The 26,210-nt window shown below is 31.0% G+C and overlaps 4 protein-coding genes across 7 annotated transcripts in view; 2 read left to right on the top strand and 2 right to left on the bottom strand.

Moving 5' to 3' along the window:
* Nucleotides 1-1,580: 1,580 nt before the first annotated feature.
* On the bottom strand, nt 1,581-4,760 carry LOC113509846 (testis-expressed protein 10 homolog). The gene is made up of 2 exons (XM_026893273.3): nt 4,254-4,760; nt 1,581-3,179 (listed from the first exon to the last, which is right to left on the bottom strand). The coding sequence occupies exons 1-2, from the start codon at nt 4,614-4,616 to the stop codon at nt 1,611-1,613; spliced, it is 1,932 nt and encodes a 643-aa protein (XP_026749074.1). The 5' UTR covers nt 4,617-4,760; the 3' UTR covers nt 1,581-1,610.
* Nucleotides 4,761-7,310: 2,550 nt separating this feature from the next.
* LOC113509739 (nucleolar protein 16) lies at nt 7,311-8,997 on the top strand. The gene is made up of 3 exons (XM_026893150.3): nt 7,311-7,516; nt 7,598-7,855; nt 8,218-8,997. Exons 1-3 carry the CDS (start codon nt 7,419-7,421, stop codon nt 8,465-8,467), a joined length of 606 nt encoding a protein of 201 aa, XP_026748951.1. The 5' UTR covers nt 7,311-7,418; the 3' UTR covers nt 8,468-8,997.
* Nucleotides 8,998-9,126: 129 nt separating this feature from the next.
* Nucleotides 9,127-10,810, bottom strand: LOC113509738 (protein DPCD). Its single transcript, XM_026893148.3, has 3 exons — nt 10,448-10,810; nt 9,532-9,768; nt 9,127-9,265 (listed from the first exon to the last, which is right to left on the bottom strand). The coding sequence occupies exons 1-3, from the start codon at nt 10,808-10,810 to the stop codon at nt 9,161-9,163; spliced, it is 705 nt and encodes a 234-aa protein (XP_026748949.1). The 3' UTR covers nt 9,127-9,160.
* A 321-nt stretch (nt 10,811-11,131) lies between these two features.
* Nucleotides 11,132-26,210, top strand: part of LOC113509604 (RNA/RNP complex-1-interacting phosphatase) — a 100,193-nt gene continuing 85,114 nt past the window's right edge. Inside the window, exons 1-2 of one of the 4 annotated variants that reach the window (XM_031910916.2) lie at nt 11,132-11,307; nt 11,387-11,462. In XM_031910916.2, coding sequence (XP_031766776.1) covers nt 11,285-11,307; nt 11,387-11,462 — 99 coding nt within the window. In that variant the 5' untranslated portion in view covers nt 11,132-11,284. The remainder of the gene's footprint in view (nt 11,308-11,386; nt 11,463-26,210) is intronic. The other 3 variants (XM_026892963.3, XM_052899224.1, XM_026892962.3) reach the window with 3 other exon arrangements.

The raw sequence follows: 26,210 nt of genomic DNA, 5'->3' as shown, positions 1-26,210 counted from the left end.
TTATTGAAATGTATGTAATTTAGGTATAACTTTTTTTTTCATATTTATTTGATAAACAATTTTGATATATCTTTTTCTAAGAAATAATGTTTTAAAAATAAAGCAAAGGCAAAAATAATAGAAGCTTATATCCTAGTATTTTTTTTTATTTTATAAACAAGACTGTTTATCGAGTAATTAAGAAAGAATTAAATTATATCAGAAACTGCATCATGAACAGAATAGCTCTGGCAGTGATTTCTTTACTAAATGAATTATTATAATTATTAACTTGATTTTGTATTAAATTGTAATTTTAGCCATTGAATTGTGATAATGTTACCAAACACTGTTGCAGATTTAAAGTGTACAGTGGCAGCTGAAATGTGTATCTATTTATTTTGATTCTATTAAATATTTCATTAGTTTAAACTAGAATCTTGTGACTATGATATCGGGTTCCTGGCGGTTGATCATTAGTTCCTTGAAATTATTTTGAGAGTAATTTACACCATCTACCTATAAATAATAATTGTTCTTTTCACAAGTTTGTCACTCATCATCATATTTATATACCTAATCCAGCGTTTTCGCTTCATTGACTGCATTTTGTATGGATTTATGAAAAGCCTATGATTTTTTTAAGATATAATCCTCATGTTTGTGTAATGAACTGGATTATATAATTTGGTATGTATTTTGTGTTTGACTATTGAAATAAAACATTAAAATTCTATATAAATGTCTATTTTATTTTCTATTTAAAAAACCCGCAAAATTTTATGTAGGTTATAACCTCTCAATTTGCAAATATATACTAGCATCATCTGATGAATCGATTAAAACCTTTTTGTAGATAAATTGCGATTATCCCAAAATATGTGTTTTGAACTAAGAGCACTCCGATTTTTAAGAAATTACCCAATTTAAGACAGACAGACAATTATAGTAATTTATAATAGGCTTTTATTATGGATGCGTTTTACAGGACTCTATTGTTAACTCGTCAAGTAAATATTTTTTACTGTCAATCCTACTATCTAAATTTTTGGTTATCATAATAAAAAAATATCCTATATTTTAAGTAGAAAAATTTGTAGGTTCCTTTTCTTAAAAATGCAAACGAAATTTATATAAGCATTAAGATAGTAAAAAATAATTTTAGGATATTTTTTATGCCATCAACACAATATTATATGCACTATTGTCTAATGGTGAAGTTTTTTTATTCTGAGGTAATGGGATGGTAACTGCCTGCACTATCAGTATACACTGAGATCATGGGTGAGGGTGAAGTCAGATCAGTTGGCTCATCGTGAGGAATTCAATAATTACTCACAATGGTTTCTAGGGCAAACCGCGTGGAGGTTGACCTAATAAGGTATATTAGTAGCAATGGGACTGTCAGACCCTATTATTATCAAACGCCTTTTTCCCATTTGAGGTCAGTTGGTATGACAAGAACAATGATTTCCAGGAACACCTTGAGGCAGACAGAGGTGTTCCTGGAAATCATAGCATTGATGCTGGGTAAACCTATGGCCTCATGAGGCCATTACGACAATCTGTACATATATTGTTTACTTAATAAAAACACTATGTAAAATATACTTTTTTTTATTTAACATAAGTTAAAGTATTCCTCCTGTTTTAAGTCGTAATGTATCAAAAATATATTTTCCATAATCACCTTGATATGCATTATCTATTAATTGCTTCTCTAAGACATTTAAGGATTCGCTATCCCACTGTTTGATCGAATACAAAATGGAAAACAGTTTGTAGTAGCAATTTGTGTCATCAGAATCAGATATCTTGATTGAAGGTAAGTTTTTAACAATTTTTAATAATTGTGATTTAATTACTCTATTAAAAACTAGGTTGTTATATATTGCAAATTTATGGATTATGTCTATAGTTTGAACTTGCACTGATTCAGCGAGTAGTATATCAGGTAAGTTTTTGAGCCACATTTCGTAAGAATCACATTTATGGAAATGACTCAAATTGTCATTTAAAGCTATTTTACCTAATAGAGTGAAAATCTGTTGTTTAAATGAATCAGACATGTTTGTGTTAAAGTAAGCCCATATTACTTTTCTAAATAATGGATCCATGATTGTAACATTTTTGGTCCAATTACTTTCATTTGAAAAAATTGTATCCAATACATTGATAAGGGCATTATTTACATCGGCGTGATTATTTTGACTGAATGTTTTTTCCAAGTAATTTAATACTGTAGTTATTTCATTGTTTTGACTTTTTAAATTTATATTACGATTTAACGCAATAAATAAATAACAGATTTTCAAATTCTCTAAAATTAACTTTGGATCAGTAATTTCATCATCAAAGGTAGAATTACTGCTCTTTTTTTTAGTCCTTACATTTGTTACAAACGGAAAGGAATTGACAAAATACTGGCCAAATTGTTTTTTATATTTTTGACTAAATAAATTCGGTAATCCAGAATCGTAATTCCTGTTATTTTGGTTACATACAAGAATCCATAATAGAGACAATACATCTAGAATATGTTTAAGTAATGATGCTGCATCTTCTGAAATAATGGTTTCAATGTTCCTCTCAGTATTAGTTTTAGGGCACACTTCAAGCCAAGTTTCAAACAGTAATGGCATTAAGGTATCTGTATACTCTCTGAGTTTTTCCACTTCATCAAGCAAAATTGTATCTTGGTAATTTTTAGATGAAAAACATGATAGATTACAAACAGATGTATAAATTGGATCAGTTAATGGGAAATGATTCAATTTGCTATTATCAAACAAATATGTAGTTTGATCTAAAGATTTATCTTTCTTAGATACATTTTTATAATCAACAAACTTCTGTAGGTAATCTTTTAATCTATGTAATACTTTCACTCTCCATTTAACAGTTGTTATTTGACTGCCTAAATTGACAGTCAGTGTTCGGCCTGGTTTTGTGTCTACTCTTAATTTTGATATCATATCTAAGAAATTTGGCAAAATCTTATGAAAGTCCTGAGCTACTTTTTGTGGAGTGCACTGAAGTAATAAGTCGAGAAATAACAATGAATCTTCCTGTATTCTACTGTCAATGTGGGTCATAGCACTTCTCAAATATGTAGACATAATATCAAAGAAAGGTTCTATTTTAACTATGTTAATAACACATAAAATTGTATGTAGCGCTTTCAAAGATTCATGGCGAACCTGAAATAAAAGTTACCAGATAAAATATAAAATGTAATATAATAAAGTAAAAGAATCAATATTATCTAACATTTTTAGTCTGTTCTAATTAATAATTTTATTCCATGTTCAGATATTAAATAATGAAGAAGTCATGAAAGGAATGATAGAGATAAGCTATAATTTTCACCTTAAAGATTTTTAACTGAAGAATATAGAGCAGTTAACTAGTTTTTAGAGTAGCTATATAAATACAACTTTTTGATAATCAACTTAATAAAGTATTTATCACAAGTATTAAAAAAATTATTAACTCTTACAAACCAGTAATAGACTTGGCATTAAGCAATAGCATATTAATTAGTAATTTGTAGAAAACTAGATAATTTTTTTTTTGTATAAAAGTACTGTGTTTATACTTTAAGAGAAAAACTGGATGGAGTATATCCTTAGAGCTTTAGGACGGACACTTTAGCCAAGGACTTAAAATTTTTATTTAAAATTTTCAATATTACATTAACCCCAATTTTATGTGTGCCTGCTGTACCCTGGTTCCGAATTATAGCACCTCAGACATTTCTGGGACAGAAGACATTCGAACATTTTTCAATGTCATGATAATTTCTCCTTATTATGCATCCTAAAATTAACAAAGTTTTTCTATACAGTGATGCCTTTGAATAATGCCACTATTTATATACCCCAACAACTGCTACTAAAGGTACTGACTGATGTTGATATTGTTTTTTTATGTGATAGAGTGACATACAAGCATATAGTTCATATGAATTCATTAAATTTTTATATAAATTGTAAAAATGAACAAAGAAGTACCTGCACCAATAAAAATCAAATAACCTTAAAAAGTAAAAAATAATAATATTAAAACACATGGCTTGTTGGGTCTGATAAGCAACCAGAGAAATTACAAAATTTAGAGATATCTATTAATGACAGTTACTATTTTTCAATATCTTCATAGACAATCCAGATGTTAGTGTTAGTGCCTAGCCAGTGCCAATTCTTCTATTAGTACAGACAGAATTTAAACATTAGTATTATTTTAAAACCATAAAATTATAGTAAATAACTAACCACTTTCTCAATATTTAATAATAAAGGAGTAATCCCAAGAATCAAAGGTCCAAGATTTTGATCGAGAACTTCAGGATGAGTGGTTGCCAATTCCTTTATACCCATTAGGGCATCAGTTCTAGCATGAGTATTAAAATGGTTGAGTCGTGACAAAAGTTCTTTAATATTAAGTTTTCTCGTGGACAACGCTTCGGATTTACCATGTTTCTTTAATTGTTCCTTGATGACAATTTTTTTCACTTTGAAATTTGTTTTCGTAACATTAGTTCCTTTAGGAAGATCCTTCTTTTTTGATTTTAACTTAGTCTTTGATTTCTCAGACTTTAGAAATTTTTGGTGACGTGTCGCACCTGTTTGTGGCATGTTTAATTATCTCACAAATTATACAGGACTTGATTGTAATAATTTTATGATATTTAAGGTTATATTTTGAAAAATTAAACAACACACATTTAGATGATGAGTTGACATCACAGCATAGAGTAGAGAGGACTATGGGGTCGATTCTGAAGCGCCAGTGCTCTAAATTATACTCTTAACCTAATATTTTAATTTGATAGTTTGGCAATCTTATGTTTTATAGATCATCATAAACAAATTTATTAAAAATTTTACTTAAATATATTAGAAAATACGTCATGTTCTCATATTGAACCTTACAATAATAATTGCGCTGTGATATCACTTTGATTTTAATTTTAAAGAGAAGTTTAAGAGAATATCACATCAGAATCGATGTGTACAAAGAATAACATTTTGACATACATTTTAAAAATGTTAAATTCCAGACAATTTATCTCTTTGAAGACTAGGCAGCATGGTCTCCGACCTTAGCCTGTTCCAAACGGAACAAACGTACTAAAAAAAAAAAAAAAAAAAATAAAAATGTTAAATTGCGTTATTATTTTATTTTGGACTTGATACATATTTTATAACCATTACATATTTTGGAATACGAGAACTTATTCATCCATATTCGAATATAATTATTGTGTACTTATACACACACACTATAAGTTACTTTGTTATTTAGTGTTATTTATTTTTAGCGTCTACTTATTATTACTTCAAATTAAAATATTAACAAATGCGTGAATATCTATAAACTTTTTCTTCAATTTCTTAGATATTGCCTATAAATGTCAATGACTACTAATCGGTTGTATCGATTCAAAAACTGACTAACGCAAGGCCGCTAATTAAATAATAATAATAATAATTAAATAATACCTAAATTAAAAGAAATAATTAAAAATATTTTTTAATAACCACAGATTCAAAATATAAAACCACCATCGTTAATCAATTGGAATACAAGATTTTTTTCTTATTTTTATTTCAACTTTTTACCAAAATCATCAAGTTTCGTCTATAACATTTTATATTGTGTTTTATATTATATATATACAGGACCCCTAGAACTCAACCTCAACCCGAAAGGGGATGTCAGGATTGATTTTAACCATCATGAGAAAAATCCGAAAAAAAATCTATCCCATGCAGTTTGAAAATTCTGTGCCTCTAGTGAGAAAGGGTTCAATTCAAAATGGTCACTTTTCAGGAGAACCAAAAAACTATTTTAAATAAAGAAAAAAAATTCTGCTGCTTTTATTATTTGCTAATTGAACAAGTCAATGATTGCATTTATAGTAATTTTTTCTCCTCTTTCTTATGAAATTGTCGGTTTTTGTGTAAAACTTATAGTTTAAAAAATAATTCTATTATACCTAATCACACTTAACAAAAATATTAAAATTATGATGTGAAAATAGTTTTAAGTTGAATTAAAACTATTTTATTGAAGTATTGAAGAAAAACAATGTTGTGTATTTTACGCTATAAAAAATAATCGCTATTAAATGGTGTAAAAGGGTTCAAATCGAAATGATTCATTTTACAAAAATATTTTTTGTAAAATATTGTAGTTTTATTTCTAATTATGACTTTTTTACCACAAATATTTTGTTAATTGTAGCCTTTTACATGTTTACTATCTCTATTGTTTTTAAAGATATCGTTACGATTCTTATACCATTCGAAAGAGAAAAATTTGCTTATTTAAAGTAGCCTAAAAAAGAAAAAGGCTATAACTTGAGTTATACCCTTTCTCACTAGAGTCACAGAATTATGGGTCCTAATTCTTGCTCATGGCAAACATGTTCACTATCCATCTTTCTCATCATTTTGCTGTAAAATTAAGAACCTACCAAGAGCATGTGCGAATAAAAAACGTTTGAATTGAGTAAAATGGGTTAGCAAAAATCGTGTTACTTGAGGTTTATTTTTTTACTCTTAAGTATTATACCATTTTACAATCCTGATTAAATGCGTAAATTTTTAATGGCACTTGCCAAGGCACTTTAGTACATTTTTTTTAAAAGAGGGCTTTTCAAAGTCGACAAATTTTGAATATTTTAATTTCATAGTTTAACAAATAGTCTTAATTCTATAAAATTTGGAGCAATTGTATAATTATTTTTGACTGTGAATTCAGAGTTTAGGGTTTTTATTTAGGGTTACGGTTCCAAAGTTTAAATAAACAAAAATAAGAAAAATTAACCACAATATCCGAAAATGCCCATAGTTTTCAAACTGCATGGGATAGACTTTTTTCTGATTTGGTTACAATCAATCCTGTCACCCCGTTTCGGCTTGACGTTGAGTTCTGGGACAGCCTGTATATACAAGGATATATACAAGGATGCAGTATAGGACGACCCCCCACTAGATGAAGTGACGACCTGAAATGCATTGCAGGGTGTCAATGGATGTAGGTGGCTCAGGACTGTTCTTTATGGCAGTCTGTGGGGGAAGCTTATATTCAGCAGTGGACGAATAATGGCTAAGATGATGAAAAACAGGGAAAGAACTTTATTTTCATTATTTTGACTGATTATTAATTAGTAAAATCATTCGAATACGAAAATTAGTATATGTATTACTAATTTAGTAGTTGAAATACAAAATTAGTAATTATTCGAATAACAAAATTATTCGGAATTGCTCATCGTTAATATCTACGCTTAGGGAACATTGCATCATGCATCTGTCAGTCATCAAAGTCACTGTTGATTGTCACTGTCACACGCGTAAGCACATGTTTGATATAATTGTATTTCGTTTACTAATTTTCTCATCCTTTTCGTATTTTACTCTGAATTAAATATGAAAATCAAAAAGCAACATCGTAAAAAGAAATATCTCCATAAATTAAACCGAAAACGAATGCACAGGAAACAAACTAATACGGGTGATGTACAATGGTAACAATAAAATCATTCTTCATCAAACTCTTTCATGTGAATAATTAATGTTATTGTTAATATTATTTCTTTCATTTCTAGTAAAGTAATTAAAGATGCTTGGGATCATAAGAAGTCTTCATTTAGAAATCTTCGTGAAATGGGTCTCACAACAGACCCAAATAAAACAATAAAGATTCCTAATTTTAAACAAGAACAAGTTAAAAAAGCTAAGACCATAATGAAGGATGATGAAATTGATATGGACGAAGAGGAAGTCAAAGTTCGAATACCAAGGAAAGTACATGTCGTTGAAGAATTGGAGAAGGAGTCAAAAGCTCCAAGGGAAAGGAAATTTATGTTAGTATCTTGTACTGCACTCAATGTAAATGCACTGATATCTCTCTTCTCTTTGTGGTATTAATGATAATATAGTAGTAGCAATAAGCTGTGACTTTGCTTTTATGAATCAGGATAAAAAGTATCCTGGTGTAATTTTTATTATATTTAACAAAATATATAAATATAATAATAAATAATGGGATACTCCTTCCCTATAGAAATCATAATACTAAGCAATTAATGATAATTTCAGTATAAATACCACATATTAGTCGAAGTAAATAAAACAAAAAGGATTATGTATTAATAGTTTTTCTATAAAATTCTAAAGGAAAATTCAATGAATTCATAATTACAGTTTCTCTATTTTTTTTTTTCAGGTTACCAAAGGGACAAGTAGAATTTATAACATATTTATTAGATAAATATGGTCATGATTACAAGGCAATGGAGAGAGATAAAAAGAATTATTATCAAGAAACGTGGAAACAGTTAAGAGCTAAAATCAAAACATTCATGGGTATACCCAAACAATATGGAGAATATTTAAAAGCTAGAGGTTTGCTTGATAAGGAAGAAGATGAGGATGAAATTAAAAGACAAGTGAAAGCCCTGGTAATGGATGATTAGATAAAATTTAATGACTATTAAATTTAAGTGAAGATATTTTGTGTACATTTAATTGGAATTATATGAAGTAGTAATTTCATTGCATCTTTATCCAGCAGGATCCTTTGTTTTTTAAAGATTTGGTTCTTATTATATTTATTACAAGTATTGAAATAGGAAAAATAACATTATTTTTTTAACATAAAAAATAACATTACCTCTGTCATATTTTTATAACTAATGTGTATTAAAGTATTAAATAAAAAAAAAAAAATATTTTAACAATTATGCAAGCATAAAATTTAAATGAAATAATAGATGTAAGGATAAAAGTTGTTCTATTATTGTTTGCCTATTTTGTAAAGATAAGCTCTAATACAATATTAAAGTTGATATAGTAAAAAATAAAATATAAAGTGATACAAATAGCCTCAGTTATGAAATTGTAATGGAAGAACTGGTTATTGCATCTATTATATTGATGTAAGGTCCTGCTATTTAGAGCATAATTTTTAATTTTAACATTGTAAATAAACTATTTTGATATATAATATTTTTTTTACACTTTAAATCTCCATCTTTTATTTCCTTGTGTACTTTTATTAATTATTTTAGAGTTTAGTTCCAAAGTTATTGAAAAACATTTACAGCAGCAAAATAGAAAGTAATTGGTTCTGTAGGTGTAAAAATTTAAAAAATACTGCCTAGTTAAGTTCATTGTGCTTTGCATTCATTTGGTACATCTTTAATAGGCTTCACTTGCTTCAATTCTTCATACCATTCCTTATCCATATCTAATAGCTGCTGAGGTTTTTTATACTGTAAATCAAAACATTATAATTTGTATAGGTCTAATAGAGAAGTAAACACTTTTAATTAATAAAAGACCTTTAAAACTAGTTAACAATTAGCACATATTGTATAATAAGTAATAAAATTAAGATAATTTTTAGTCAGTGAAATACTTGTTACTTTATTGACCAATAAATTTGGTACAAAAGGCAGGTTAAAGTTATAGGCATTCTCTCCAAAACAAACTTTAGGATGTATAGATGTATGTGAAGTTTTAAATACAAAGATCTTACCATAATAATAAGTGTGTTATACTGATGGGTTGACTGTATGTGAGCTTGTTCTATGGGTAACCCAAGCCTTATAAGTTCAGGTATCTGTAGTTTTTTAAAATACTTCTTATTTGTTGTACGAACTGTAATACATTTTTCTTCATTATTTGCACTTATGGAATAAGTTGATATAGGATATGGGAGATTTCTAATCCTCCATTCCAAATTGACTCTTGTATTACGTCTTGTTACAATAGGCTGTAATTAAAGTTTAATAATAAAACATACATTAATATAAAAATATTTGTTTTTTAACCATACCATACCATATGAGTCATTAACTGCCTGTAACTGAACATAGGCCTCTCCCTTGGGGAGTTGTTTCAGTGGTTGCCATACTTGGCAGGCAGGTGAGCAACCACAGTTAGCCATTGGTGGTGTTTTAAGAGGGATGCAGCTGCCTATCTCTCAACCATTACAATCCTTTAATCTGCTCTTGTGACACTCATGGGAAAGGAAGGAGCGGCCCATGCTATGCAGGACCACACAGCAATTTATTTTGATTCTTTAATCATGTATACTTAAAACATAAAAATCAAAATTGGTAGATCAGGCAATTTTGTATATTTAACATACTACACACTGATTGAAGTTTATCACTACATAGTATAAAATAGTAGCTGTCGCTGTCTGTCCGTCCCTATGTATGCTTAGATCTTTAAAACTACACAACGGAATTTGATGTGATTTCTTTTAATAGATAGAGTAATTCAAGAGGAGGTTTATATGTATAATATAGTAAAGAAACATTGATAATTTTAAAGGTTTGTAATGTGGACCCGAGCAAAGCTAGGGCGGATCGCTAGTTAAGAACAAAGTCAAAGTTTTCTATACAATTTAAAAAAAAAACTGGACCATAATACTTATTCATACTGACCTGGTCTTTACTTTCTACAATATCAGCAATTTCAACGTTTGGTGTAGGATCAGGAATTGGATCTCCAATTTCCACTTCCCACTTGCCATCACCACCGAGCTTACTTTTAACTTTCCAAGCTCTACGTAACAGCACTTGTGTATCAACATTATATTCTTCAACCATTTCTCTATCATCTTCGAACTTATAATGTACTTTTTTTATTTTATCTTCTTTCAAACATGACTTTTCTGCTCCAAGAAGAGATTTATACCATATAGTATTTCGAAACATTTTATTTTCGAAATTTACTGATATGATTGTTTTTTTTAACTTGATACTACCGTCATTTAAATTTTCGATCAAACTAGACGTCCTTTTCATTTTATTACTATAGCAACAGACACTTGTTGATTTTGTTCCATAAACAAAAAGTACATAATCATAATAAAACAAAAATCACCTAACCGAAAACCGGAAAACTTTAAAAATTACGTATCAATAATGATACAAAATTAACAAGAACGTAAGAAAAACAAAAAAATATATATATTTGACTACGAGTATTTGCACGCATCCTCTTTCTACGATTATTATTTGCAGTCACAGACATATACTATCAAATGTCTATGTGTTGTGTGTTGCATTAAGAGTGAATATTGATACATTGACAACTGACAGCCGTACTGACGTGTGTACCGTAAAGTTGATAGATAAAAAAGTCTGCAACGTAGTATAGCTGGTAATCTCTCTGTAATCTGTATTTTTATTAAAACCTAAACATAATTTAAATTTAACCAAAATTTTATTTGTTAATGAAAAATTATGAGTTGTAAACAACAATAACAGAAACTAAAGATGCCGCCTGTTATACCTGATAGGTAAACAATGTTTGATTAAAATTCTGCATAACCACCTGACCTGATTTAGTAGTTAAATTTACTATTTTTTGTATTTCAGATGGATACCATACAAACCATGTGGAAAAGTAATTGATGGAACTAGAATAATATGTTTCAAAGTACCTCTAAGGACGGTAAGTTGTTCTGTTATAAGATTGAATATGAAATAGGCGGGATAATAAATTGTCTTGTATTTATAGGTATTAATCTTATTAATTAATTAACATTTTGCTACATGATGTTATACAAACTATTGATATATCCCTTACACACCAAATCTTTTAGATCACCTTGCCTTTTAGTCATTCATTTTAAAGGATAAGAAGTTTTTGCACTGTGACCAGAACATACCTTCTGAGTAATCAGGAGTAGTAATAATGATAATTATTACTACTTGTTATTAAATTATTAATTAATTAATTGGTAATTACTTTGGTTGTATAAGCATATGGGTGCTATAAACTATTTCAACTTATTGTAATAATTATAAGTGTTAAACCTTTGTTCAATTATAAATAAATAAACTTTTTTATTATTATATTGTTGGTATTAATAGTCTATAGGTTAAGCTATGGTGTGATTGCCTGCTTTGCCATTTTTAATAGTTTTAATACAGTATGCGTATGTAAGTCGCTTCTGACATTTAAAATCTACTAATAATTAATGCTATTGGTGAGTATTTTTAGTGACAAAGATTTTTGAAGCAATGCTTCAGTTATTTATGCAATGTTGAAAATAAAATTTTGGGTCGAGTGATTTAAGAAGTAGTATCTTTAAAGGATAAATTTAATATTGTACATCTTGTCACAATGTTAATATACAACCATGCCTCTGGTTGTCTTATTAAGATTATAGTCATGAGCATACTTAATTTATTTCTATTAAAAGTTTTTTATAGTATATTAATTTTTTAATTTTTTTTGAGTCTTTTATTGTATAACGCCATCTATTGACAAACTATGGATGCATTAGTTTGTCGGTTAAGTATTGAAATATTTTCATAAGTTTCTAACAGATAGCGCTACTAATACATATAAAACATGAATTTCAATTGAAATCGTCTAAATATTTTAGAAATTACATTTAAATACTTCTTAATGTGATTACCCAATAAAATCTGAGACCACTTCGTAACATATTTTATATTTGGTCGATAATTTCGCGACCAGCTAATGTGTATCTATTAGATAATACAATCTATAAAATATCTATGTATTATGTAGTCCATAGATTTTAGGATTGTATTTTGTAATAATTTAAACAAATAAGTTACAAAAATCGATCCTTAATTCTTTACATTAATATGAGACCAACATGTTTATGTGTTTAACAAAACTCTGTCTAAGTAATAATATTGTTTAGTAAGTGTAGTAATTATTATTTATAATTAGTATTAATTATGTGCTAAATCTGCAGGTTATTATAATAAAATATTTTTTTATAACATAGACTTTCTTGTGTTTAGACATAAATAGATTTTAGACACGAAAGTTGTAGTAAGACATCTGGCGGCGTTACCATTTCATTTTCATCCACCAAAAAAAAAAAACATGTATTGAATACCTGTTTATCGCAAGTTGCACTTTTTTATGGTAAGACGACGAGACAAGTCAAAAAGACGAGGACAACCTCATCTTTTTTAAATTCGCATAAAATATAATTATGATCTCACATTTGATGTGCGATCGTGATATTATATAATTATTTACCTACTTATCTTTTATGTAAATGTAAAACCTAACTTTAGTAGTATGTTATGTAGATCTTTGTATTAATAAATATTTTGCTAGGTACTTGTAGAAATCAAAATAATGATAAAATTTTTGTCTAGTAACAGTAATATTTATAAGCAGGACGTTTTTTAGGACGATATTAGGCGAATATGAACTCAGGTCCGTTAGCCCATCATGATGAATTTACCAGTAATTAATCGCGATGGTTTCCAGAAGGGAGTTTACGGCTTAATATAGGGTATATTGCTAGCAATAAGACCATAAGGCCCCTTTACCAATGATTGCTCCCTTTTCTGATTATATTGAAGATAATGAATATAATGTAGCAACTACCTAATGTGTGTCCCTAACAGACATCTTTCTATAATTTTAATTCTAGAATTACCAGATGGACGCCATATAAAAGTCGTTTGTTGGGGAACCTTTGTCTTACTGTGCTTGCGTGGCTGTGTGTCGGTGTACACTTCAACATGTTATGGTTGTAAAATTACAGGGTATGGAATTATTATGTGATGTTGCTGTTAATGTTTTCAGGTTACAGTTACCACAGTAATTGACTTGATATAAATTGACATCAAAAAATAAAATCGATATGACGTGTATTCATACGTACTAGTGCTCAGTCTGTGCGAGAATGCAATCCGAGAAATATGTATTAATGAAATAGGTAGTAGGTACATATTTCCATTATCATCTCGTCCTCAAAAGCGATAATACACATTGTATCAATTTATGAAACGAGCTTTCCTAAATTGATTCAAGTATAGCAATTTAAGTTGACTCTAGAGTTATCATTGTTTACCATTACACAAGGTCCCTTCCATAGGCATATTTAAAGAGGAGAACATTAAGGAGAGGGGCTGGGTGGGCGTGCTTACCTCAGAATTGTCTAGTGCCTACCATAGGATGCAAAGCTTCACAAAGACATATCTGACAGTTCATCTTTTTAAGAGGCAAATCCTTCCCTAGAAAATAATCTTAATTTTTTTTTATTTGTTATCTCACCAACACAAGATATTTTTTTATACCATGAAGGTGGCAAATAAGCATATAGTCTGATGGTAAACGGATACTGTATCCTATGGACGCCTGCAACACTAAGGGTGTCACGTGTGCGTTGCCGACCCTGAATAAACCTTAATATACCCTTGTTGATAAACCCTATACTGATAGATATATATATCTTAATTTGAGGATCAGGCAGTGGGTGTAATTGTGTGTAACGAAATGCATGTATTGGAATGTAAGTTAGGTAAAATTTAAAATGGGCGCATTTGCACCTGCATTAGCAAAGCCTAGCCGACAATGGAAAGCATTATTAGTTCACAAGTGCGACGCACAATGCTTGTTTGTATAACTGTTCGACTGCCTGGGCGTTCACTTGACCGTACCACAGTTAGAAGCAAACACTCACTTGACGATCTGTGTTAATTTGTTCTGCATAGCGCTTGCATCGAACGATATCAAAAGTGTGTTTAATATATGCTATACCACGTGCATGGAACATACAAAAAAATCTGTTATTTAACATTTGGATAAATATTTCTGGTAGATTTTTACTTCATCCTTTGGTTCCAATAAATAAGACAGTGTACTATTGAAATATCTAACATTACCTCTTAAGTAGGTAATCAATATAAAGTAGGTGTTTTTCTTCTTTCACAGGTACGAAATAAAAGAATTTTTTACAAAATATGTTTGCACGTGAGAACTCTTTCCGTACATTCCTACGTTTTTACATATCTTTAACATTTAGAAAACCTAAAATCCTATTTTATTTTGTAATATTTGATTTAAAATTGTCCATTGTTACGTTCTAGATAAGGATTTCATTCTGTACATAATTCGAATCCGTTTAAAGCTTCCAAATTTTGGATGCATTTCTGGTTTCGTATTCTGTCAAATTCAAGCTCCATTGCACGATTGCCTAGATTGTTCATGGGTTATTTGTTTATAGGTTACCTATAGTTTTTATTTCTTGAAGTTTGAAGATCAAAAAATCTACCTAGTTAGTAGATTTTTAACAAAACGTTTTCTTGAAAATAAATTTTAAATATTTAATTTAGTCATAATTTTGATAAATATAATAGGCCGGTAATTAAATTAGATATTATTCCACTGCGTGTCACATTTATTCAAATAACATTAAAAACATTCATTCTTTTGTAAAAAAAATGAATTTTATTGGTATTTGTGTTACAACTATACGATACTAAAGAATATTTTTGATTTATCTGTTAACAAATATAAATAATTAATAATTGAATAAATATACATATTACACACTAGACGATTACTTAGAACAGAAACGTGCTTGGTGCTAGTTAATTATACATCTGATTTTCAATATATTCAATGCGTTAGATAAATACTTCCAAATAAATAAATATTGTGTTAACATATTGGCGTCACATTTAAAAAAAGTAACAGACGATTTTCTTGCCACTTTATCTTTGCTGAAACTGGTCGTTGAGTTAGGTGGTCACCTAAAATAAATTGCGCGCACTAAAGGCAAAAAGATTCAGTGTGTGAAATAAATAAATTACCTTAAGATTTATTTATTTATTTTTTGTGTGTGCACAAGGCGGGGTTAATGCTAAAAGCATTCCCTACCAACCTTAGAGAATTACGATTCATAATTATTGCCTATATGTTCCTGAAGACTATTAAGCGTTTTGGTAATAATCCAGTGATGAATGTAAAAGGAAAGAGTGACAATTTGATATCAAGCAATGATGCTTGCATGTACTCGTATTTAAGCATGTCCTGATGCATGGGAAGATCAGTTGAATTTTCGTAATTGAAGTGGTACTTTTATATATGTATAACTTATTTTTGTCCACTTCAGTGAATACAATATTCTGGCAATTTTCTATTAATAATTGATGACGAACACTGATCATAATATGAACTAAGTTACGAGAAAAATATATATTCTAAAACTATTTCTTGTTTAGTAAATTAAGGTACATTAGGATATTGTCAAATAAATATTTTTTTTTGGGATATAGACACACTTGGATTAACACGTAATTGTGTCTAAGTGGTGACCTTAATCCTTCACACATCTACCCTCTGTTTACTCAGCCGCGTGTCAAAATATTTGTTCCATATAAAAGAAAGAATCCCGACTTCGAAAGGACTAATCCCTTATTTGATAAACCAGCGGGTGCTTCGTACCGTACGGTTCTCTGCGTACAGTTGATTCTTTTTATCTCTAAATCTTTTCATTTTTTTCCTAAAACCACTCCTTTATTCGGCATCTGTGGCGCTTTGATTCGTTTCTTTATTCAACGGGATCTGACCATAAATTTTGATAGTTTTGTTCTGTTTGAATTATAAAGGGATATTACCTTAATGGCAATCGGTAGGTGTAATTTGATATAACCCATGGATCAGTTATTTTCTTTATTATGATTCAGTATGCATTGGCCTCTACATTTTTTTTAATCAGGACAACTCTTCAATTATTATTTCTTTAATCTTTAAACGGTCCTTTGACAGTTCGGCATTTATGAGTAGTCTTAGCCATTTCCATACACCATTGTCCGAAGTTTTTAGGGGTTATAATTATGATGAATGTTGACAGTTATGAAGGCGTTTGCCGCTATCCAGGTGGCCGATGGGTGATTTTTTTGCATCCTATTCATGGATGCTTTATATTCATTGTAAGAGTATGTCGCGTCCCACGTGCCTGTATTACTTACTTACCTACATTAAACGAAACGGAAATCCACAGATTCCGAGTACGTTGCGTGTCATCTCAAACGGTCAATGCGTAGTGCTTTTGATCAATAAATATTTTATACGTACAATGTTTTGACTTTCGTCAGCGAAAGCGATGTATTGCACAGACGCCAGACGTAACGCGTTATATCAATCAGCTAAACTAATGGTGGGCAATAACAATATTTTCCTTTCGCAATATATTTTTACGATATCACCACTGGTTATGCATACAATTGGTGCAACGATTCTGATGAATGTTTATTTATGTCTTCATTATGTATACACATGGAGACGTCTCCTAAAGTGACAGTAACGAACGTTTCTTTTCTTACATTTTTGCAATATTTATTTTGTTCTTTAAAAGCTTCACTGTAAATTAAAGTGCTCTTTACTTGCTATTTTTTATTAAATTTATTGTGTAGTACGTCTCGTATCCAAGAATTTGTAATACTATCACGTTTAAAAGCTAAGGACCTCCAGTTACGGAAATTAGATCCACAGAATATTTCGATTAAATGGTGTGAAATGGTAATAGACTAAACTATTTAATGCCGTTGATCGATATCTCTTTGGTTTAATCGAATTAATATACATATATTGGTGTACGATGGCTGAAAAGTATTGGTGTAAACTGTGAGTATCGATTCTTTTCTATTTATAAGATATGTAATGTGTGGTCCTTTGAATACGTGAAAGAATAATATGGATGAACCTTATAACAGCAGGCAGAAGGAGATATAAACTAAATTGCCGCGGTTCTAAAAATATTGAGTATTGTCTTTCATTCTCGCTATTATGACAGAATACCATAATATGACATTATTATTATACAGTATCGGTTACACAGTTGAATGAGTTTTTTATTCGAGGTTAAATTATGAAATTATGAAACAGGTGTTTACAAAAAGTAAATATGTGTTTCATGGCAAATTTCACTTTTTGTTTATTGTATTTTATACCTTTCGTGTTTTAGGTCAATCGTTTGCCTAAAATGCTTCATTTACTCGTACATATTTTATAGAGCAATGTACTTCAGTATCGGTATGGAAATCTGAATCGGGAGTGGTGTTGCATTTCTCTGGCCATCAGGCCGAATAAAAAGGTCATAAAACGATGACAGGCTTGGGAACACAGGGTTGTAATGTAGGTCGATATCAGACGCAACATTTTATTGGGCCGACAACAGCGAAAGCCTCACGTTGCACTTATCGTTTATCGCCATGTAATGATATAATGTTACATGCTCGTAAAACAGACTAAAACTAGTACGATTACGGGCGCATTGAAGATGGAACAAATTAGTTCCCATATCGTGTTGAATATTCATCATTATGTAAAGGATCTCGTAATTAGTAAGAAAATCGATTGGGCGTTAATAATGTCACGATAAGAAAACATGGCTTTAATTCGAAGTCTTGGAATTTTCGTTCGAAGCTGTGTCATAGTATCTTCTAACGGTACGCATTGAGATTTCATTCTCCAGTAGTGCCTTTGTTAAAATGACCAGAAGTGTCCAATAACTTGATCCTGTAAATGTTACGTTTGGTTATATTATAACTTTATTTATGTATGGGTCTAAATAGTTAGATTGACGTAAATCATGATCATCACAAGGCATCTCGGACAAAAGGACTTTCTAATTCATCGGTGTTCCTTTGTTCAATTTTAGGTCGCATTGCACCGGTACGTTTCGTCTCGACGCACAGCAGTTTGGCTTTGTACGCAAAATTACACCTCAATTATACGTAGAAACCGGCAAAAAAGCCCAGACTAGTCCTTTGTGTTTAGGTGAAGGGAGAGCAATAATTTATTCGATCTGACTTCCGCGTGGCGTCAAGCGTTGGTTTTATGGGTAATATTTTGAAAACCATCTGTTTATTATTGGAACTCTGTTAAAGTAAGAAAGTCATTTAGTTGATTGTAAGAAATGAATACAATTAACATAATTGTCTTTTATGTTTATTAAGTGTGTATAATTGTAACGTGTTTTAAGTTTTCTCAAATCGTTATTGTAGGGTTGTTTTAGAGTTTTTAATATATTGATTTTATGAGATATCTAAAAAACAGGTTTTTCGCCCAATTATTTTTTTTAATTATTATATGAATTTTATTTTACGTATCTTTGACGGCTGTTTTGATAGAAAGTGTTAAGTGTCACCTATGAGTAGAATTATGACATCACTAGCGTTGCTATTTCTGAGTACTAAGATGTTGTGTTTTCGTACTCCATGTTTTCACTCGCCATATCTAGAAAGAAAGATATCTTAGTAATCTATCCAATCCTATTTTAATTTTATTTAAAATTAGTTTTATTTAATGCCCCCATTTAACGTAACCTGTAATGTAGACTTGTTAAACTTCCTTAGAGTAGAGATGCACGTGTTTCATGTTAAGTGTTGAAAGACTTATCACTAATAAGAAAAGCTAGGTGGCAAACACGTATTAATTATATCTATTAATGGTGAAATTAAACAAAATAATGAAATTAGATGAATAGCACCTAATATTTATATGTAATGTATGTAGGTTATATTTGTGCAGCGCCTAAAATAACTTTAAATTGTTTTACATAAATGTCAGTTTAGTTTAACAGTGTTGGCTTAACAAATGTCTTTATCGCGACGCGTGGTAATTGGTAATTAGTATCGACGTGCTAAAATCGAGTTCGCAGCGGAGTCGATTAGCATCGTATTGATTGCGTCTCCGATACCGGTGGGCAGTGTTAATGGCCGCCCGTTTAGCGAAGTATTTGATCTTATAATAGCTATTTGGGAACACTTTGTTTTTGTGATCTATGCATTTTCGGTGTGATAATGCGTTATCTAAACACTATTGGCCGACTCCGTGACGCTTGCGATTGCGTCAAACATGTTTTATTGTTTGGTGTAATGTTGTCATCGTTTCATTTTTGTTGTCTACGTTATGGTATTTTTTTTTCTCTAATGGAATCATTACGCTGATGTCACCGACGGTTTCTGGACACGATAATCGTGATGGTAACGCCCTGCATGCTATTACCATGTTAAGTTATGAGCTCACTTAATTTTTTGAGATGATTATTTAGTCATTGTTAAGGAGGGGTTGGCATTAAGCCGTCTGTGGAAATTGATATACGATTATTAGGCTAATTAATTGACCGGTTTATTTATTTGTGTGGTCAGACGATTCCATTGATACGTATATAAGGAATTCGACCGGGCTTGGAGGGCTGTCTACATCGACCTAATCAATGCCAGTTGATTGCCAATTTGCTCGGTGATATATCGTCGATCGCTGTGTTTAATTGTCTATTATATTGTGAGGGGTTGAAGATTATACTCAGCGCAAATATTTTGTATTTTCCGCTTTTTTTCGCTCATATCAAATTAGTTAAATTTATGAGTTCTTCGTATATTATATCCTTTATTACATAATATTTTATTAGGCATCACTATTTTCATCAATTCACATGATAAAGATTTCTATAAATTTGTTTCGATTAATATTTGATACTGTTTGTATTAGTTATAAAAATTACATATTGTAACTAATACATTAATTTATTAATTTATCTACAGTTATTCGGTCAGTCTTCTTTCTCTAAAGTTAATTAAAATTTCAATAATATATATAGGAATTATACACTTGCAATTATCACAAGCATGTAGTATTATGCTTATATATTGTATTACTTTCTTTTAAATTTGTGTAATGATATGTTTAATGTAAGTTTTAATATAGTATTTTTATACTACTACTGCTATAGCTCATACTCTATTTGGTTTGCAATGACAATTACACGTACATTGTACTTTATCTATTATTCCAGGACATAAACTGTGAACCCATAAAACTTTCGGTTCTGTAATTTCATAATGAAATAGGTTCAAACAAATAAAGCAACTAAAGATTTATTATATTTGATAATTTCATAATATTAGAACGTATCATCATTAAATTCCGTGGACAGATTTCAAATAGGATAAAATATCTTTTGACCATGCTGCATGCCTTCCCGCCTTACTAACACTTTTAATATTATATCTGACGTATACAATGCAAATGACAGCAGTGGGTGGCACAGTTTATGCGACTCTCAATCAGTGATGGTAGTTGAGCGCACGCGCCAGCCACGAATTACCACGAATTATTATTGGCGCTATTTGTCGCAATGCACCCGGTGGCATTTCTTCTATTGTAGTTGCGTCTGCTACTTTTTGTTGGACCACCGTAGAAGACTGCGCTGCGCCATCCACCGAATGGGTTTCAAATGGTTTTATGTGTACGAACACGATAATACAAAATTTAGGTTTATGTGTTAGTAAAAACATAAAGATTTTGCTACGAAATATATTTTAGATGTTGAAATATGTTTATAGACATTTGCTTTACGACGCAAAAATTTTCCAATTTCCGATGAAATGAGTAATAAGATGCTGAAAATTTTATCCTTTTAAAGATTGCTACCTTAACTTCTATACCATGTATTAAAAATATTTTACGATGGCGACTCTGGCGTCTCTTTAGTTCCACAATGATTTTACCCGTATCAATTACGCAGATCGAACGATAAGCCCGCGATAAATTATCTTACGTTTACGATAACATCTACACCCGATTGGACACCGCGGCCGTTTAGATTTCTTTCATTGTAGATGATTTACTGAAGGGTTATGAAGACTTCTGTCGTTATCGGAAATTATAAGGACTTGAGCTTTGATATATATCCTTATATTTACGGTGCATTGTTTTTTATAATAACATAAATGATTATTTTTATTATGTTGACCAGTTTTTGAGATGTAGTGGACTTGATGGTACACAGGTGCTTTTTGTATTAACTGTACTGAATTTACTATATTATTTTAAATGAAATGAATTTCACTAATATATCACCATTATCATCTTCCTACCCTTATCCCAATTATAATTTGGGGTCGGCGTAATATGTTTTTATCCATATTACAAAAAGATTTGGCTTTTAGTTTTACGACCGGCCGCTTGCTTGACGTCAGACTCTTTGGGAAAATAGTACATATTATAATGAAGTTCTCAATGAATTTATTTTAAACACCAGATAACTATTATGTTTATATGTATGGTGTATGTAGGTATAGCACTACATATTTGTGTTCATTTCTAAAAATACATCATTTATTAGATTAGGTATCACTATTAGTTAATGTTTTTCTATAGGTATTCCTGTAAATAATTCTTGCAGTTTCTATTCATTAGTTTGTTTCACTCGGCGTCAATTTCGCTGAGTTCGTAATTACATTTAAAAATTAATTTTGTAATTTGGAAGTGGAATGGTTTATAAAATAATAATTTCATAAATTTTAATCTATAAATGATCGGGTCTATCAAATATGAGCCTAATGTATTGAGTATCTAATGTATTGCTTCATTTACAAATTACAGATTTCCGGGATGCCCTAATTAATTTACCACGTTATAAACATCTACTATGATATCATGTGAAGACATCCTTACCACATATATTTAAGAATCGACACGTGGTCCCAATTCGAGAGTCAAGCCAGTGTTTGTTTATAAAGGCGAGACCACACAGTAAGCAGGCAATCATCTGACCAACGCTCACCCCGCTTCCACTCTGTAATCACGGCATCATTACCTCTAATGACGTGTTAACGTTGCTTTATGGGAATGCCAAACATGACGTTCACATTTCGGTCATTTACATCTGTTTGTCTACTATCTTCGGTTTGTTTGTCTTCTTCTAAAACACAGGGCGGCGTTTCGGCCAGCCACCGGTTAAGGTTTTTGAGTGCAACTCAGTTTTGGGTTATGTAGGTATGTTTGATTTAGATCTTGTACTGTCGCTTCTGGCTTTGTGTCCTCAAATTACGCGTGCAGCACATTGAACTGGATTTCGATAAATAAATATTTATTTTAATAATGATTTTATTTTAATAAAGAATTCCACAAATTAATGAAATTCTTTTGTAGTGTACTTCTAAATAAAAAAAATATTTCATTTCACATCAAAATCTTTAATCTAAGAACTAATTTTCCAACTAAATTAAACTTCCTAAAACTAATTTAAAACTAGTTTATAATAGATGGACTATTATAAACTAGTTTAAAATTAGTTTAAAACAGTAATTTTGCGAAACTACCAGATTAAACAACTTGCTAAAGAGATAAAAATATGGAAATGGCGCTTCAGAATCGGCTCATTGCCTAATGTTTCAATTAAAGCATTATACTATGAACGATAATTGACACAATAAAAATTGTGGTATATCTGAAAAACAATGTGTACGAAGGGTCTTAAGTGAAGAACTACTATTGACATTTTTTATTAGTCTTATAAATCACACAGAATGTGTAAAGACAAAAAGAGGATACTATTCACTGTTAGTTGGATAGTACAGGTGTGTTTCTTGGTATCTTGTCGGTAACTTTAGTGTCACATTCGTCTTACTGCCTGGATTAGTAATTTTATATTACTTTTAAACTATATTATGAAGTGAATGGAAAAATATACTTTAAGTATTTTAGATTATTATCAATTATAATCTAGTATTCTAAATTTTGCCTATCGTTTCAATATTAGTATTAATTGAAAGCCCCTGAAGTGAAAAAGTCATTAACACTAGATATGTTATTGTAGTGCCAATCCATGGTACAAGCTCTGATTAGTTTGGGACTCGATGGAGCTGCATGATAGTTCAATAGCTGTTTATTTATAATATTAATCCTTAGTACAAGTTTTCAGTATGTGTATTCAGTTCGTGTTCCTGCCCATCTATTGTCAATTACTAAATTTCCTTGCGGTAGTTTGTGTGTACAAAAATAAGACTGGTTAGGAACACCCACGGTTTCTACCTTCCGACTGGTGCTAATATATCCCTGTTGATTTTGTATCTTTACCAATATCATAATATAAATGAAACGAGCAATATTCATCTCTAAATCCAAAACCATAATGATAAAACCAACTTTCAACAAAATCCATGACTGCAAGCCGAACCTAATTCACACTATGTATTTAGCTGAACTTTGTGAAACACAACAGAGATGTAATGATGACTGTGGTAATGCATTTTTTCGTGTGCTTAAAGACGGTCGCCGCAATGCATATGTTAATCAAATTATCAATGCAGACTTCCGTCTTATTATTTAAAACTGGTTTATGACAACAAACAAATTTTTCTTTGACTAAGTATCCATGTTTGTTAATTATTTGTAGTTGGCTGGAAATAAATTTATGTATCCACAAATTCATATTGAGTCGTCGGCGGCGTTCGTTAAAAAGTTCGATCACGTTCCAATAATAAAGGCCACGGAAAAAATCTATAAGCGTTTATAATAGTCAGTGGTCACGAAGATGTTCTATATTGTCCGAGGCGCCAGCAGTTAATGCTACCCGCTGTGTTATATACCCCTACCATTTTAAGATGGAGGTTTTCAACCACAGCCGTTGCTTTGACTAACGGACCACTTATAGGCGCTCCGTTTAACTTTCAGAGGTCTTTTAAATTGGTTATATGTACCCCAGGATGTAAAGGTTCGCCGATTAAATTCACACCCGCAGTTTCTGTCCCCTTCTCATTATAAATCAAATGCAGGTATGCCTCCGTCTGGTGTAGTCGTGTGTGAATGCTGTGTACCCTTGTTAGGGACTGCGTCACATTCTACATGTAGGTACTGTAGGCCTAGACATAATTAAAGCTATATTTTACACTATAAGTATTAAAGAACTGTTTAGGTACTCCAACATTTTTATTCAAAGGAATATAATTTTCGGAATAGAGCTCCGCCGTTACATTATTGTATTATTATTTATTGACATGACAAAGAAAAATATTCAAAGCTAATGATCTTAATAGCGCTATTTGAGTAATAAATAATCAGATTATATGTAATAAAGATTTCATTTTGTACACGCGTTAAACATACTGTGACCAATTTTCTAAAGAACGTTTTCATAAACACGTCTTTTAAGTAATAAAAATCTGGGTTAGTTTTGATGCAAGTTGTAATATATTACTGGATTAACGAAATCTATTAAAGTTGCTCAAATAACTCGAATACGATTTGTTTGTAAATGTTAATTTATTTTTTATGCTCAATTCTATATTTATTTAGTCTAGTTTGTTCTCTCTATTAAGTGTCCTCGAAACATATCGTGTAGTGTCCTAGTTTGACAGTGAACTTGCCAGTCAACCAACCGTGTGCCTTCCCATAGAACTCCGCCATAACCCTCCTCACGTGTGACGGCACTGCATTTGTTTGTCCGCAGCTGCGGTGCCGACAACATATTTATTGTGCTCATTAACCTTCAAGAACGCTATTTAATTGTCGGCCGTTTTTTATTCACTTCACCTCTGACCCGTCCGCGACTTATTGCTCCCCGGCCTCTCTTTGAAAGCGAGAACTGGCTGTTATTTATTATACCGCGAGACGGGGATGCGTGTCGCTTCTATCTTTGTGGCGCTTGTGAGCTCGTTCTATGATTTATGCGGTTATAAAGACATAATCACTGTCATATGGAATTGCTTGTGATTATTGTCTGCATAACGTATTGTCTGGTAAAAAATATTCTTTGCTCACATCTTTATTACTTTATAGGATATGTAAATAGCCGTTAACGAGACTAGTTTCGTGTTCATTACTATGCTTGGTTACGGTATTATGTTACAAATGATGTGTACATGAGCAACTAGTAAGTATCCACATGAGCAGCCAGCAGGAAACTGTCCATTCACATGTAGTTTGTAGTGAGATCTGCCGCATAGAGATAACCAGGTCCTAGTATTATAATGCGGTGGAATATTGGTCTGGTAATATAGAATTTATTTGTATCGACCATATTGTCAAATGGTCGACTATTTCTCACGCAGTGTGAGTCGATACTCACGGGGGTCTAATATCTGAGGCTAATGATCAAAACACACGGCTTACAGGAATTCGTGTATACAAATGTGTTTATTGAATAATAAGCCTATTGCGCAATTTAAAATGTTACCGAGTCGCTTTAGCTTTTATGACGGCTCTCATGGATATTTTATGGTATTTGATATGTCGGATTTTGCTTTACCTCCTGCTTACTACAATTTGATGTTTTATTCATACTAAACAGATAGTTTAAGATATTTCAATGGATTATGTTGGTTTATTATGAGAGACAATTTTAGATGTGCGCATGCACTTGCGACGTTGTTGAGATTTTATACAGAAGTGAGACTAAAGTGCGATCGCGGAGGTGCAATCGAGTGATAAATGATCTCTCATCCGCTTTGTATTGTATTACGAGGGATTCGTATCACAATGAAAATGTCGCTACTATTGTTCCGAAGCTTTCTATCAAGGCACGTTCAGTGCATGTTTGACGTCTTCATACAGTGTATCGGCAACAGTAAATTGTAGTATCGTGTCGGTACCGTAGTGCGTCGTCGGTATGGAACCGTTTAT

Source organism: Galleria mellonella, unplaced genomic scaffold (genome assembly GCF_026898425.1).
Source record: "Galleria mellonella isolate WM207_F2 unplaced genomic scaffold, CSIRO_AGI_GalMel_v1 utg57, whole genome shotgun sequence".
Taxonomy (NCBI): domain Eukaryota; kingdom Metazoa; phylum Arthropoda; class Insecta; order Lepidoptera; family Pyralidae; genus Galleria; species Galleria mellonella.
Note: the sequence above shows the minus strand (reverse complement) of the source record. Positions and strands in the feature narration are given on the sequence as shown.